The following is a 12,579-nucleotide window of genomic DNA, read 5'->3' as shown; positions in this document are numbered from 1 at the left end:
CAGCGTTTCTTTTCGCAGCATCCAGAGGCAGATCAGAGGGGCATGCCAGTTCCGCCATTTGCCCTGCTGAGGTTGGATTAGACGCTCTAGGTGTTCAAGCGGCCAGCTTAATCAATGCATCATTATCCAGGAACACGTTCAGGGCTTACAGAACGGCTTGGAGGTGTTTCAATGGTTTCAGGTCCCTCTTCCCTTCCGATAGGGTGGGTGATGTCAGTTACATTCTGGCTTTCATGGCTTATTGTCATGATAAATTGTCTTTTTCCTTCAACACCATCAAATTATACCTCGCTGGGGTCCAACATTTCTTTTCCCTGCTCCATCCTGAGTTTCCGTCATTTTTTGCGGCTCATCCTATTAGAGCGATGCTTAAAGGGATTCAGAAAACGCAGGGGAGGCCAGCTGTCATACATTTGCCTATTTCAGGGCAGTTGTTCCGGGGGCTAGTGGATTTACTTTCCCTCTCGCCCTTCGGGTTGGGTCCTAGTTTGGTCTTGAAAGCAGCGATATACCTTAGTTTTTTTGGTTCCTGAGGCCGGGGGAGGTGTCTCGTGCGGGGCGTCATGCACCAGTTCTCCAGAAGGATAGTCTCACCAGGTGGCCAGAGCATTATTCACTTCCGCTTCCCAACAATAAGAACCACCAGGTGGGGCAGGGTTTTGTTATTAAGTTCTACAGATCTCACTCTGACTGGTGTCCAGTGGAGGTGTTAGATCAGCTCATGGGCTTATTCGCTGCAGCTCCTCCCAACAGCCCTTTACTACCCTTTCCTTCTCAGGGCCTCTCCTCCAGTCAGTTCATTTCCCATGTTAAAATTTTGGTTGGTAGGTTGGGGCTCAACCCGAAACAGTTCTCAGGACACTCGTTCAGGATTGGCGCAGCTTCCAAACAGAGGGTCCCTTCCCATGTCATTAAGTACATGGGACGTTGGCAATCATCATGCTATACTAGGTACATTCCGGATCCACATGCTGAGGTCAAACGGGCTTTTACCATGTTGTTAGGTTGATTATTTCTTGTTGGTTTCATTAAATCACTTTTCATACCTAGTTCGTGTCTTTTTGCCCTCTTTTAAGTATACTCTCATGGGCGACCATGGCACACCTCAGGTCACCAGGGTTGGGGGGTTTCATGTCCTTTCAGTATCCAGACTCTGACTACAAGTTAGAAGGCTGGCCATTGGCTAGCCTGCATTTGTAGGAGGAGTGTGGGGCTTCTTAATCCCCTCCTCTCCCCCTATGTTCTCGTCGGTTGCATTTCCGGGTTCCCTCCCACCCGGTCCCATTTTTTCATTTATTTACTCTTAAGGTATGCCCTCTTTTAAGTATACTCTCACGGGCGACCATGGCACACCTCAGGTCGCCAGGGTTGGGGGGGTTTCATGTACTTTCAGTATCCAGACTCTGACTACAAAAATATTTTGTCTAAAAAACTGAAATTGGCATGGTGTCCTTCCAGCTTATCCCTAATCTCTCATCCCAGCTACATTCTTTCATGAGAGCGCAAAGGAGGGGGTCACGTCTGCATACATGACACACATAAGCGATAGAACTAAAGGTTCCAGCATTCACACACACATACACGCAGGGCTCAAGTCCTGCAGGAACACATGGGAACGGAGTTCCTGTACTTTTTCAACAACAGGAACTCAGTTCCTGTTAGCAGCCGTGTTCTGCAAGACTTTGAAGTATGCAAGCTGTGTGGCAGGTGCTACACCAGCACCCGCCGACACAGCTCGCAATAGTAAGTGCCGCACATGAGGGGTGGGCTGACCATTCAGGCATTGCCAGTAGGGGGCCCCTTGACAGCTTCCTCCTCGATCTACCTGTCAATCACGGCTAGCTGAGTGGTAGATCAGGTCCCTGCTGCTAAGAGATTGTATTTAGCCATACCTCTCGTGATGCGCTCCTCCCGGCCAGCCCCTCATGATTTTCTGTCTCCTCACCCCCCCACCCCCCAGTCTCCTGCATACTTGCTCTGTGTGCCCCGCTGAATCCCCCCCCTCCTCTATCTTCAGTGCCATATGATGAGAGAACCCAGAGGAGGAGCACAGCTATTCTGCTCACAGGACATGCAGGGAGAGAGGTGAGCTGAGGGAGGAACATCAGTTTGGGGTGGTAAGCTGAGCACAATACCTGGCAAAGTTTAATGCCTGGAGGGAAGTTTATGTGGAAATATGTGAAGGGTTGGAATAGAAGCGAGTGTGTGTTGGAGCCCTGCAGAGTTTGCAGCCCCCCAAGCTAACATACATCTCCTAAGCAGGAACACATCACTATCTCCCCAAGCATTCTGTCCAGATAATGTGCAGTTAATTTATGACCTTTCCGTTTAACCGTGTGTTATCCAAACTCTGTTCAATGAAAAGTGTAAACTCACCACATAAACACTCTATATACAAAATAACATTTCCCAATAAAGATCAGAACATGATGTTCACATTTGCATGGAAGCACAATTGAATGAATGCGGATTATTCAGAGAATTACCGTATTTATGTTTATTGAGGATTGTTTTTTATTTTTTTATGTACCAACAGTTAAGCTTCATACACACAATACAAAAATTGAATGAAAAATACCACTTTTGAAGTGTTCGTGCATATGAGCGTATCATTTTTTATTTTTTTTTGGTGGGGGAGTGGATCTTGGGTGGAAGTTCCCACACTTTTTTCCCCAGGACTTGACCCCTGCATACACGAATATCTCTCTAAAATCGCTTACATTTTTTCCCATTTGTACACAACACATGCATATCATCCTCTCAGTTTCTTTTAATGTTTTCTTTATTTCCATGCTTAACTAATGCTTACCTTATTTTGTTCCGATATCCTTTGGATCCAATGTATTGTAATCCCATACTTCACATACTGTACCTTCTATGATGGATGGGCAGCCATAATGCTCATCCCATCTTCCCTCTCTGACAACATATAAAGTATTCTGTTTTAACTCTCATTTCTCTGTTTCTTGACTTTACGAGTTGTAGTGCCTGACCCCAAATTCATCCCACAAGTTAACATCAAAATGTCCCTTTCTGTCTAGTGTTAAATTGTCACCCTTCATCCATCCTGCTCATAAAGATAGCTGTTTCTCTAGCAGTTTACTCTGCATGATTCTTAGTCCCTGTGGACTCTGGTAACCTAGTTACCGATTGTGGATCCCTGTCCACTTTAACCATTATTCTAGGGGCTTCCTCTTGAGCTGGGAATTTTTGAGGGTCTCTTAACCTTCATTCCCTTACTTAATTTAATGCCCATAATGACTGGCCAGTCTTCTCTACGTGTGCCTGGACCCTCTTGCCTCTAAACTACTTTATCTAGCAGATGTACTACATATACCTGTGAACAGCACTATTCTTCCCTTATCTATAACACTCTGATGGACAGTAGACAGTGAAGACATAACATATAACCACCAATCAATACAGTTCGATTAAGGGGAGTAAAATACATACCCTTTGTCCCGCAAATGCTTTACCGATCAAGGAAGTCTGATAACTCAAATGTAAGCAAAAGGCTTACCTCAGTCGGCTGATTATCAGAAATTCCCGGATTGTCTCAAGCTCCTCGTTTTTCGGATACTCGGTCACCTGGAAAACCTTCCTCGGCAAAGCTCGCCACCTGACTTAGATATTCTATAGATAGGCAACTCCTATCCTCATATTGATCAGTGGTTCCAAATTAATAACTACTGCAGTAGGGAACAGACACAAAAGATACGCTCACCATCTTTCCAAATAACTGTTCGGCTTTATTATGATGTATTTGAAGGTTTTTATACACATGATTATGTAGTTATCACATTAATATTACAATTGTACGTTTATGGTAACAAAGGGCGTTACATAGGCAGGCTAATTCTAATCAGGACTCAAAAGAATGCAAAACGTGTACTGAAAACATTATTAGTGCCATGTGTACAGTGAGGGCAGTGTGCAATACATATAAAACAGAATACAATTATATACAGAACTTACAAATTTCCATTACAGGAACTAAACGAATTGCACATGTCTAATGTTTGGCAGACATGTGCACCGTCAATAAATTTGTTTAGTTTCGTTCCATTCTGTTTTGTATTAGCCATTAATTAGTATTTCGTAATTCGTGTCTGAAATTCAATTTGGATTTGTACAAAATACGAATTTTTGTTAGGTTTGTTAACTTTCCGTAACAATTACGAACATTTGTTATGATTCATTTATCATTATGAGGGGCTCCCACCATTCCTGTGCTGTGCTCATTATGAGGGGCTCCCCCCATCCCTGTGCTGTGCTCATTATGAGGGGCTCCCCCCATCCCTGTGCTGTGCTCATTATGAGGGGCTCCCCCCATCCCTGTGCTGTGCTCATTATGAGGGACTTCCACCATCCCTGTGCTGACTTCCTGGTTTTTAACTTCATCATAACGAAAAAAATCGTAATGAATAAATATTCTTATTTTGTCCGATTCTGAATCTCCCATCGACTATCAGTACCAGTCTCCCACTCCCATATTAAAAAAGGTAATTTTCCCAACCCTCACTAAGCAGCAGAAGAAGATTGGTCAACAAAACAGCAGTCACATTTCCGAAATTCGTAAACAAAATTTCGTATACAAGTCGGAAGCATAGAAATTGGTATTTCGGATGCTTCCAAATGTATGAATTTTTGGAAATTCTTACGAATTTTCGATTCATACGAAACGAATCGCACGTGTCTAATGTTTGGTGCTCCTCAGAACTTAACATTACTATTGAGTAATATATGTATGGTCTTGGAGTGATCTGACCCGAATGTTGAATATTTTCCATATGAGTACCTCTACATGTGCTTCCATGTATAATGTGTTCTTGTACTGACCGAGACTGTAACTGCCTGTGCTGTGTGTTTTTTTTTAAGGTTTTTGACCTATTCTACTACTGTATAAGGCTATATGCATTCTAATTTGTAACCAGATTATTCATACTTTCTTACTTCTGTATTTTGTGCACTTTTGAAATAAAAAGTACTTAAAAAAAACAAAAAACAATCAAGTGGGTTGAAAGATGTTGCTTTTAAAATTCAACATCTAAACATTTACACAGAGTTCTAAGTCCTGTATTTCACTATGTAAACTGAGTTTACTGTTAAAAAAAAGTGTAAAATGCCAAACTCCGGTGGGTGCAACAAGATGTACACTTGCTCCATTCTCAGTGTATCCTTACTGTGGAGGAGTGTAAGTGTAGCTAGATAGCGGCGACGAAACATCACTTCCGTTACACAATCTGACAAAACACCTCAACCACTTACCTTGTCAAGGATGGCTGGATCTTCCTTAGTAGGTGTTCTGCCCAAACTTGTTCCCCCTAGTCGCTGACCTCCACAACTCATTTTTGCAAAGTTCTCAGCAGACTGATGCAGAACAGCCAGTACCTTAGCTTATATGCCTGAGGGCCATACTGTTCCACAGAGAGGGTAGGGTTGTCCAGTAATGACTACACCCCCCTCTACCATTCTCAGCAGAAATCTGATACTACACTATGAAAATAACACACATTAAATGTTATGATTGCTGCAACAAAGTCTGTGCCCAGCAAATGCCTTTTTTTTATTACCCCTCCCAATCAGTGGAATGGTATGAGCCTGCAGATCTGTGGTGAGGATTTCAGGGTGGCACGCAGGTCAGCATGCTTGACAATTCTGTGCATTCATCTTTGCAGCTCAGAAAAAAGAAAAGAAAGATATTGTCGATGTATCACTCTGTCATGAGGGCCACGTACCTGAGGTGAGACCGAGGTAGTGGGGAGGCCTCCCTTGCACCTTTGGTCCTTGAAGCCACTGGAGATGGAGACAGAGACTTGGTGGACACCGAGTGGCATGGGTGCCAGGGGTGTGGAGCACCATACAAGCCTTAGTCCGAGATCCGGTCAAGTCCAGTTTGGTAACAAAGTATAAAAGGGTTAATCAGAAGAAGAATGGTTGAGATCCAAGCCGGGGTCAGTACCAATCTGGCAGCTGAGTACAAAAGGGGCAAAGAATTAGAAGAGTCAAGGTACAAATCCAAGGTCAATGGCAAGCAGCAATCAAGAGTAGTCAAATAGGTTTCCAGGTCACAACAAGTTCAGACAGATTTATTTTTTATTTTTTTTAAAGCCTATGGCGTGCAAAACACACCCAAAAACTTCCACCCGGTGCCAAAAAAAGTGCACACAAAAACGTGCAACAGGTGTCTGATATCCTCCACTAGGAAGGACCTTACCCTGATCCCCCGGGGTGTTAGGCTCCAGACGGGGACTGAGGTACCAGATTCATAGCCATCCAGCTGAAGCTGGACGACCGCCTTTCTCCGGAGGGTCTGCCGAAACAGACCCACCCAGGTACTAGGGAATAGGGGCTCCCCCAAAGGGAGATCCCCCCAATAGAGGGCGAACCAATCCAGAAGGCCTATGTCCACCCTCCCACAAGACTTTCAGGATAGGTCCGAGGACCGACACCCTACTCATCAAAACGTGAAGTGACAAGACATGACATATAAAATGAATAAAAAGTGAGGAAAGGGATAGTGAAGAGGAGAGTGAAAAGGTAGCCATTGTGCAATACAATGACCAGGCCCTCCAGCCAGGAATCAAAAATTCCTCTGGTCCTAGCCAAAAGGCCGGGCCCTAGAGGCAGGTGTAAAAAAGCGTGTTATATAGTGACGTGACCAAGGTGCCAGATATCAAAGTGCATAGCACAGACAGATGACACACTAGCACAGGAACAAGGGGGGACTGAAGGTAATCCAGCAATTTGGCAGTGTCTGGGCTGGGCATATATAGGGAAGTTTGAGGTAACTTCCTGTGCGCCTCCTGTGCATTTTCCCGCCTTTTTCCATCAGCTTGAGGTCACTTCCTGTGTGCCTCCTGGGCATTTTTCCCGCCTTTTTCCATCAGGTTGAGGCCACTTCCTGTGCGCCTCTTGGGCATTTTCCTGCCCTTTTCCATCAGGTCTTCTGGGCAGGTGTGGGTTGGTGCACTAGTGCTCAGTTGGCACGGATTTCCTCTTGCGGCATCGCTCTTTTGGTGCATGCGTAGTAAGCCCTGGACTCACACACACCTAGGGGGAGATTCACAAAAACTGGAGCTCTCAGAATCTGGTGCAATGTACAGAGTGTCAGCAGTGAAAATGATGGAAGGTCAGCAGGGGACGAGCTGAGGACAAAGGTAAGCAGGGAGGAGGATAGGGGCCCCTAATCTACATGTGGGGTGCCGGATGCATGGATTTCAATGGGGTTTTTTTTTTTTGAAGCATATGATTAGAGCATAAGGCTCTAATTGGCTTTAAAAAAAGGGTGGGCTCAGCGCACAGAGCACTGCGACCTGAGCTGATCGCCACTACCCAGTTGTGTGACAATATTTGCTAATGTCTTCCTGCTTCTCCTCCCCGTCAATCAGGAAGTGGGTCTTGAGACCTGATTGGCCAGGGAGTCTTAGGAATTCTGTTTGGCCAGGAGGAGAGGCAATGCCTGTTTAGCCAGGAAGAGAAGCAATGGCCCTCACTCTTCCCTCTGCAAGCTGGAGCAAGGAGCAGCAGGTGGAGGGGCAGCAAGAGCCTACTTGCTTCGTGGAGCCCTAACCTACCACGGTGATGGGCAAGTTTGTTTGCTGCCAACCCCCCCCCCCCAAAAAAATATATAGAGCACCAGCTGCCACTGCTGGAGAGGCAGAGGACAGGGATCACCATTGGCAGGACAGAGGACAGGGGCCACCGCTGGCAGGGAGAAGGACAGGGATCCCCACTGGAGAGGCAGCGGATAGGGATCACGGCTGAAAAGGCAGAGGACAGGGACCATGACTAAAGTGAGAGAAGACAGGAATTACAACAAGAGAGGGAGAGGGACAGGGATCACCGATGGAGAGGCAGAGGACAGGGATCACCACTAGAGAGGGAGAGGGCAGGGATCACCGATGGAGAAGCGGAAGACAGGGATCACCATTGGCAGGACAGAGGCCACCGCTGACAGGGTAGAGGACATGGATCACCACTGGAGAGGGAGAGGAAAGGGATCACCACTGGAAAGGCAAAGGACAGAGATCGCAACTAAAGAGAGAGAAAAATTAAGAAGAAAGGATTGAAGAGAGGAGGGGAGGATACCACATCCCAAAATTCTAGATAGAGGACAAAAGAAGGGGCAAAAACGGGTTGGAACCCCGGGATTTTTAACGGTATCAGATCAACAAAGTATGCAATCAATTACAAAAATATTTTTATTATTATTCAATCAACATCCATCAAAGATGTGCAAAACAAACAATATACAATCATAAAAATCAATGGTGAGGCTGGATTAGGTGTAGATCATTTCCAAAATTACCCCACATTGATGCATAAAAACAAAAACGCTACGCTGCGATTATTCAACAAGTTTCACTCGTAATTCGATCTTCACCAGGAATTGGCGAGCAGCAGATCATAGCTAATAGAGTAAGAAAAACAATATATATTAAATTCATGAAAAATATAATCACAAAATGTATTGTAGTAAGCATTTACAAAACACACATATTTTTACAGATGAATATACAAAGGAAAAAAGTAATCAAAAATGTATGTATATATATATATATATATATATATATATATATATATATATATATATATAAGAAATATGTCCAAACATAAATTCCCTATTACAGGATACAGTAGTCAACATGTCTAACATAACACATATTAATAACTATGTCATTTAATTTAATCTTACCAATTGCATCAGAGTTGCCGCAGGTCTATGCATATATTTGCCGTTAATAATGAGTAAGTAAGGAATTGAAAAGAAGGTGCAATCAATGCACCTGCTGACCAGTAACTGCACAGGCTGGGTAGTGACGCATCAACCAAAAAATCAGGACTGTAGAGATAAACATTAAACTTTATATAAGCGTGATAAATTAGTCATGGTGATGTTTGTATGAGGATAAAAGACCTGTAATAGGTATACAGGAGATCTCAGCATAATGTTACCTGGATGGTTGAATCAATAGGATTGCAGACTGGTTACAAATGACCAGTATAGGGAAATGCCAGCAATGTTGCCAGATGGCTTATTGAAATAAACGCTGTAATAAACAGGTAAAATGAATACTATCAGTTGAGAAAGGTAGACATTAGACATGTGCAGAGTAAAATATTTTGTTTCGGAATTTCGTTTTCGTCTGAAAACTTAATTTATTTAGTTACTCCCGAAATTCGTTTTTATTTATTTCGTTTTTCGTTCAAAAATTGCATTCGTCCGAAAATCCACATGAATTACAGTCGAACTGTCTTTGAAGGCTTATGGTGTCTGTCGAATGTATAAAGAAGATTCGACGGAGCTAGTATATAGCATACTTTAGAACCCTATTAAAGTCTATGGGACTCCAACGTTCAAAATCTAAAGTGCTAATTTTAAAGGCTAATTTGCAAGTTACTGTCCTAAAAAGTGTTTGGGGACCCGGGTCCTGCCCCAGGGGACATGTATCAATGCAAAAAAAAAGTTTTAAAACGGACGTTTTTTCGGGAGCAGTGATTTTAATAATGATTAAAGTGAAACAATAAAAGTGTAATATTCCTTTAAATTTAGTAGGGGGGGGTGTCTATAGTATGCCTGTGAAGGGGCGCATGTTTCCCGTGCTTAGAACTGTCCCTGCACAAAGTGTCATTTATGCAGGAAAAAAAGCCATTTAAAAATCACTCGCAGCTATTATGAATTGTCGGCTCCCGTAATACAGAGAACACTCATTGAAAGTCATTGATAAAAAAAAAAAAAAAAAAAAAAAAAAAAAAGGCGTGGGGGTCCCCCAAATTCAATTACCAGGCCCTTCAGGTCTGGTATGGATATTAAGGGGAACCCTGCCTCAAATTTAAGAAAAAATTTGACGTGGGGTTCCCCCTAAATATCCATAACCAGACCCTTCAGGTCTGGTATGGATATTAAGGGGAACCCCGCGTCAAATTTAAAAAAAAATTGACGTGGGGTTCCCCCTAAAAATCCATACCAGACCCTTTATCCGAGCACGCAACCTGGCAGGCCGCAGGAAAAGAGGGGGGGACGAGAGAGCGGCCCCCCCTCCCTCCTGAACCGTACCAGGCCACATGCCCTCAACATTGGGAGGATGCTTTGGGGGTCTGTGACCCCTCAAAGCACCTTGTCCCCATGTTGATGAGGACAAGGGCCTCATCCCCACAACCCTGGCCGGTGGTTGTGGAGGTCTGCGGGCGGGGGGCTTATCAGAATCTGGAAGCCCCCTTTAACAAGGGGACCCCCAGATCCCGCCCCCCCCCCTGTTTGAAATGGTAAGGGGGTACTTACCCCTACCATTTCACAAAGAAAGTGTAACAAATGGTTAAATAAAACAAACACACTTTTGAAAAATTCCTTTATTAGAAATAAAAAAATAAAAAAAAGATTCCAGCGGCGGTAATCCACTCTTGCTATCCAGCGACGGACGGTCATCTCTCCAGCGACGTCTCATCTCATCCAGCGCAGCGCAGCATCCTTCTTCTGTCTCCGTGTAGGAGACACTGCAGGCATTCCGGCCGCTGACGTTTCTTATATACGGAGGGCGGGGCCACCCGTCACCTGACCCCGCCCCCCTCTGACGCAAGGGGAAACCCGGGGTTCCCCGTGACGTATGGGTGACCCCGCCCCCCTCTGATGTAACGGAAACCTGCCTGTGTTACATCAGAGGGGTGCGGGGTGGCCCCGCCCTCCGTATATAAGAAACGTCAGCCGCCGGAATGCCTGCAGTGTCTCCTACACGGAGACAGAAGAAGGATGCTGCGCTGCGCTGGAGAGATGACCATCCGTCGCTGGATAGCAAGAGTGAATTACCGCCGCTGGAATCTTTTTTTTTATTTTTTTATTTTTAATAAAGGAATTTTTCAAAAGTGTGTTTGTTTTATTTAACCATTTTTGACACTTTCTTTGTGAAATGGTAGGGGTACTTTTGTACCCCCTTACCATTTCAAACAGGGGGGGGGCCGGGATCTGGGGGTCCCCTTGTTAAAGGGGGCTTCCAGATTCTGATAAGCCCCCCGCCCGCAGACCTCCACAACCACCGGCCAGGGTTGTGGGGATGAGGCCCTTGTCCTCATCAACATGGGGACAAGGTGCTTTGAGGGGTCACAGACCCCCAAAGCATCCTCCCAATGTTGAGGGCATGTGGCCTGGTACGGTTCAGGAGGGAGGGGGGGCCGCTCTCTCGTCCCCCCCTCTTTTCCTGCGGCCTGCCAGGTTGCGTGCTCGGATAAAGGGTCTGGTATGGATTTTTAGGGGGAACCTCACGTCAATTTTTTTTAAATTTGACGCGGGGTTCCCCTTAATATCCATACCAGACCTGAAGGGTCTGGTTATGGATATTTAGGGGGAACCCCACGTCAAATTTTTTCTTAAATTTGAGGTAGGGTTCCCCTTAATATCCATACCAGACCTGAAGGGCCTGGTAATTGAATTTGGGGGACCCGCACGCTTTTTTTTTATATTTTTTTTTTTTTTTTTTTTATCAATGACTTTCAATGAGTGTTCTCTGTATTACGGGAGCCGACAATTCATAATAGCTGCGAGTGATTTTAAAGGACTTTTTTTCCTGCATAAATGACACTTTGTGCAGGGACAGTTCTAAGCACGGGAAACATGCGCCCCTTCACAGGCATACTATAGACAACCCCCCCCCTACGAAATTTAAAGGAATATTACACTTTTATTGTTTCACTTTAATCATTATTAAAATCACTGCTCCCGAAAAAACGTCCGTTTTTAAAACTTTTTTTTGCATTGATACATGTCCCCTGGGGCAGGACCCGGGTCCCCAAACACTTTTTAGGACAGTAACTTGCAGAATCTTTTCTCTTTGTCAAATCTTTTTTCTCTGTCGAATATTTTCTCTATATAATCTTGGACTAATAGAGGTAAGGTTAGGCACATTCGACCACAGGTTCTATAGACACAGATTGTTGTCAGAGTCATGTCGAATCTCCTATTCTATATCGAACTGTTGTAACAATGAAAACGAAAATAAAGCATTTATTTATGTTGGATCTTTCGTTTTTCGGATTTTGTGCTTTCGTTATCGTTTTTCAAAACGAAAACGAAAATAGCTGAAATTCGGACGAAAATGCATTCGGACGAAAACGAATGCACATGTCTAGTAGACATAGTCAGCTGGATAAGATAAATGTAATAGACAGGAAAAGACAATGATAAATTCATCAAGGGTAGTTATAGAGAAATAAAGTGTATAGGTTAAAGCCTACATACCGATCAGTATGTGTATAGAGACACCTGTTGTGACGTAGCCTGTTCAGCAGTTCATCCTCCTTCAATTGCCAACAGGCAACTGACTGGGGGATGAGATTATAAATCCTCTTCAACCGGGCGGCGTCTGACATCACCGCCAGGCTGTGGGCGGATTAAAAAAAGGAAACACTTTCACTTGTCATCACATCAAGCTTCTATCTTTAGTTTGGTCACTGCCCTAACTGTGAATGAATTAAATAGGGGATGCCTGGAAATCAACCCACACAGTGTCGCAAGACAGCGGGCGGCATCAACAACCACAGCGGGACCCCAAACAAGATACAAGCACAAAGATGCACAGAGAAAAG

At 44.3% G+C, this 12,579-nt stretch overlaps 1 protein-coding gene and 1 long non-coding RNA gene across 2 annotated transcripts in view; both read right to left on the bottom strand.

Annotated features, from left to right (window-relative positions):
• LOC143981692 (3-galactosyl-N-acetylglucosaminide 4-alpha-L-fucosyltransferase FUT3-like) overlaps positions 1–8,505 on the bottom strand; it is a 129,824-nt gene extending 121,319 nt beyond the window's left edge. Inside the window, exon 1 of the mRNA XM_077479706.1 lies at positions 5,269–8,505. Coding sequence (XP_077335832.1) covers positions 5,269–5,349 — 81 coding nt within the window. The 5' untranslated portion in view covers positions 5,350–8,505. The remainder of the gene's footprint in view (positions 1–5,268) is intronic.
• Positions 8,506–8,613: 108 nt separating this feature from the next.
• Positions 8,614–12,304, bottom strand: LOC143981693 (uncharacterized). The gene is made up of 3 exons (XR_013274349.1): positions 12,233–12,304; positions 8,959–9,053; positions 8,614–8,845 (listed from the first exon to the last, which is right to left on the bottom strand). It is a non-coding gene; the product is annotated as an uncharacterized LOC143981693 (long non-coding RNA).
• Between the last annotated feature and the right edge of the window lie 275 nt (positions 12,305–12,579).

Source organism: Lithobates pipiens, unplaced genomic scaffold (genome assembly GCF_037356315.1).
Source record: "Lithobates pipiens isolate NorthernLeopardFrog02 unplaced genomic scaffold, aLitPip1_a1.2 Scaffold_16, whole genome shotgun sequence".
Taxonomy (NCBI): Eukaryota; Metazoa; Chordata; class Amphibia; order Anura; family Ranidae; genus Lithobates; species Lithobates pipiens.
Note: the sequence above shows the minus strand (reverse complement) of the source record. Positions and strands in the feature narration are given on the sequence as shown.